The 2,515-nt window shown below is 43.0% G+C and overlaps 1 protein-coding gene across 1 annotated transcript in view; it reads left to right on the top strand.

The window, feature by feature from the left end:
* T265_14994 (hypothetical protein) overlaps positions 1-2,394 on the top strand; it is a gene marked incomplete at both ends in the record, with an annotated part of 4,194 nt that extends 1,800 nt beyond the window's left edge. Inside the window, 2 exons of the mRNA XM_009176121.1 lie at positions 63-192; positions 2,223-2,394. Coding sequence (XP_009174385.1) covers positions 63-192; positions 2,223-2,394 — 302 coding nt within the window. The remainder of the gene's footprint in view (positions 1-62; positions 193-2,222) is intronic.
* Between the last annotated feature and the right edge of the window lie 121 nt (positions 2,395-2,515).

Genomic DNA, 2,515 nt, shown 5'->3' with positions numbered 1-2,515 from the left:
CAAGGTTGCTGAAAACTCTTCGACAGCCCACGACCGGTTTCGCCCTTCTTGGGGCTCATCAGGTAGGCGCAGTCTCCGAGTTCCCGTCAACCTTATGATCTATTTAATGGAACCTCGGAGACTGCGCCTACCTGATGAGCCCCAAGAAGGGCGAAACCGGTCGTGGGCTGTCGAAGAGTTTTCAGCAACCTAGTTAGTAGGTTAGGCCATTGTTTTTAATTCGCTGGAAAGGGCACTTTTACACAGTAGGATAACATCGATTCAAGACATTTTCCAACCACCCAACAATTTTCCGTAAGACGTTTTACCAATAAACATAAAACCGAAATTGTGCCAACAGAAAGAATCTTGCGTCATTCGTGACCGAAAATTTTGACACGATGATCCATAATCGCTGCCTGATAATTTGAGTCGTTTTGCGCAGACTATATACTCCTTATTGTAGTACGTATCTGGTGAGATGCAATGGCATCCATCCGGAAAGTGGCATAGTACAGAAAAGAGCTTCATATTGCGGTATAAGCTGTCTAACGTCTTACAACTTCTGCGCAAATTAAATACAATTATAGGAGTGAAAAAGCAAACATTTCATCTACTAGACTAACAGATTCGAGTAGGCAGTGGTGATTTAGATTCGTGTCCGCATTCGTATCCGTCCCTGTTTATTCATTCTGTCACATTTGTCGTCTCGTCCACATCAATTGTGTCAGTAGTTAATCTTCCCACTATGCTGTGCTTGTTTGTCGCGCTGTCTTGCTTTTAGAAAAAAGTCTTGACGCTGTTTATTTCCATCCGCATATAGCAGATCTCCAGCAGTTTTAGTTGCTTTTCTCTCCGAGCCAGTCAGTCGGTCCAGTAGTATGTTAGCGAATGAAGCCACGTCATTCGTTGGTTTGGAGTTTGTTGACAGTAAAGAAGGGTTTAATTAGCAGAGATGGTGTACGATTTCACCATGCATCATGTGAACCAGACAAGAGGTCGTCTGGTTCTCGCACCTCTGCGCTGCGGCCTGACCGATTTTCACATTGGTCTGTTTCTCAAATTTCTGGATAGAACTGGTGCATTAGTAGGCTCTTCAGTCAACCGTTACTAGTAAATCGGTGAGCTATCCTGTATGGTACAGAAACTTGTGGTTGCTCATCGGAAGTTTGGTTCTTGTATTTTTCACAGGACAGTTTGTTCGGGCACAGCAAACAAAGCTCTGGATAGGGCCATATATTCAGCCATTTTTAATAGATGCCATTTTCAACGCTGTGGTAAGAAAAACTGTGTCCTAAAATATCTGCTCCGTACAATTTGAACAATACACAGTTCGGTACTGAAGTGTAATTCAGTTGTAGTACTGCTTATTTTAATGCTATTGTGATACGCAAACAATACACAATTATCACCGTCAACAACGACAGCAGCGCCAGCCTCCCCTCATCTTCGTCGTTACTACGGTGGGGTGTAGACACTGGTACTTAAATATCGTAAAGCCATGTTAATCTTTTCAGAGTAAACGCTAAAGAGAAGAACGAAAAGGAAAAAGAGTTTAGGACCAGCCTACAACACGTCAACACAGTCACTCAGACAATCTGAATAGAACCGGTGACAAACACCACTGATATCGATTAGCAACTGTACTGCACAACGCCTCAGCCAAGCACAAAAGAGGTCACGTGGCCCCTATCCTGGATGGTAAAAAGTAATGGCAGCACCTAGACTTCCCATGCTTTGTACCTCTTTGCATCTTAAAAAAGTAACTTGTAGATAGGAAAAATTAAACGAGTACAAAAACACCCAACGCTCTCCTTTGCGCATTAATTTGGTTTTGACGTGAGACTTAAATGAATCCAGCTGAGTATCTCGTTTAGGATTATCTGTCGAATAGCTTTCAGTAATCTTGTGAGTAGTATGTTACGTACAAACTGTACAAAAACCGTTTAGCACACTTAATTAACTGCATTACCCTTTCGCTTAGGTTTCAGGGAAAAATTCAAGCTCCGAAAACCGTTGAGACAAAGCCAACCCCTATCGATGCGATTGGGTATGTCCGAATCCCTGTGTCAGCGCAAACCAATCTAGACCTGTGAACAGTTTACGGTTGAAAACCTGAGCTAAGGAGAACCTAAGTCCTCATCTGGATTTGTTGTTAATATCCCATTTTCGCATCACGGATTTCCTTCAGAATGATCGTTCGCCTGACTTTCACACCTAATTTAATGCTTGTTCACTTTCAGCAACCACCTCAGTCCAGCCCCTTATGGATCAAGGTCACGACAGGCACTGGCTACACTCATACCTGTGGGATCAGCTCACTCACTGTCCATTCGAAGCCTCACGGCCCATTTTTACTCGCACCTTGCTGGCGAGTTGCACGCTTTCACAACAGACCGATTGATTAAAGGTTAGCTCTTATCATTTATTTTTGAAGAGCATGGTCACAAACATAAAAAGTGAATGCAAGCGATGAATGCGAAAGAGGAACAGGAGAATATGGGAGAAAAGAGAGAAACGTCTCATTCGAAATCAT

This window comes from Opisthorchis viverrini (assembly GCF_000715545.1).
Source record: "Opisthorchis viverrini unplaced genomic scaffold opera_v5_314, whole genome shotgun sequence".
Classification (NCBI taxonomy): domain Eukaryota; kingdom Metazoa; phylum Platyhelminthes; class Trematoda; order Opisthorchiida; family Opisthorchiidae; genus Opisthorchis; species Opisthorchis viverrini.
Note: the sequence above shows the minus strand (reverse complement) of the source record. Positions and strands in the feature narration are given on the sequence as shown.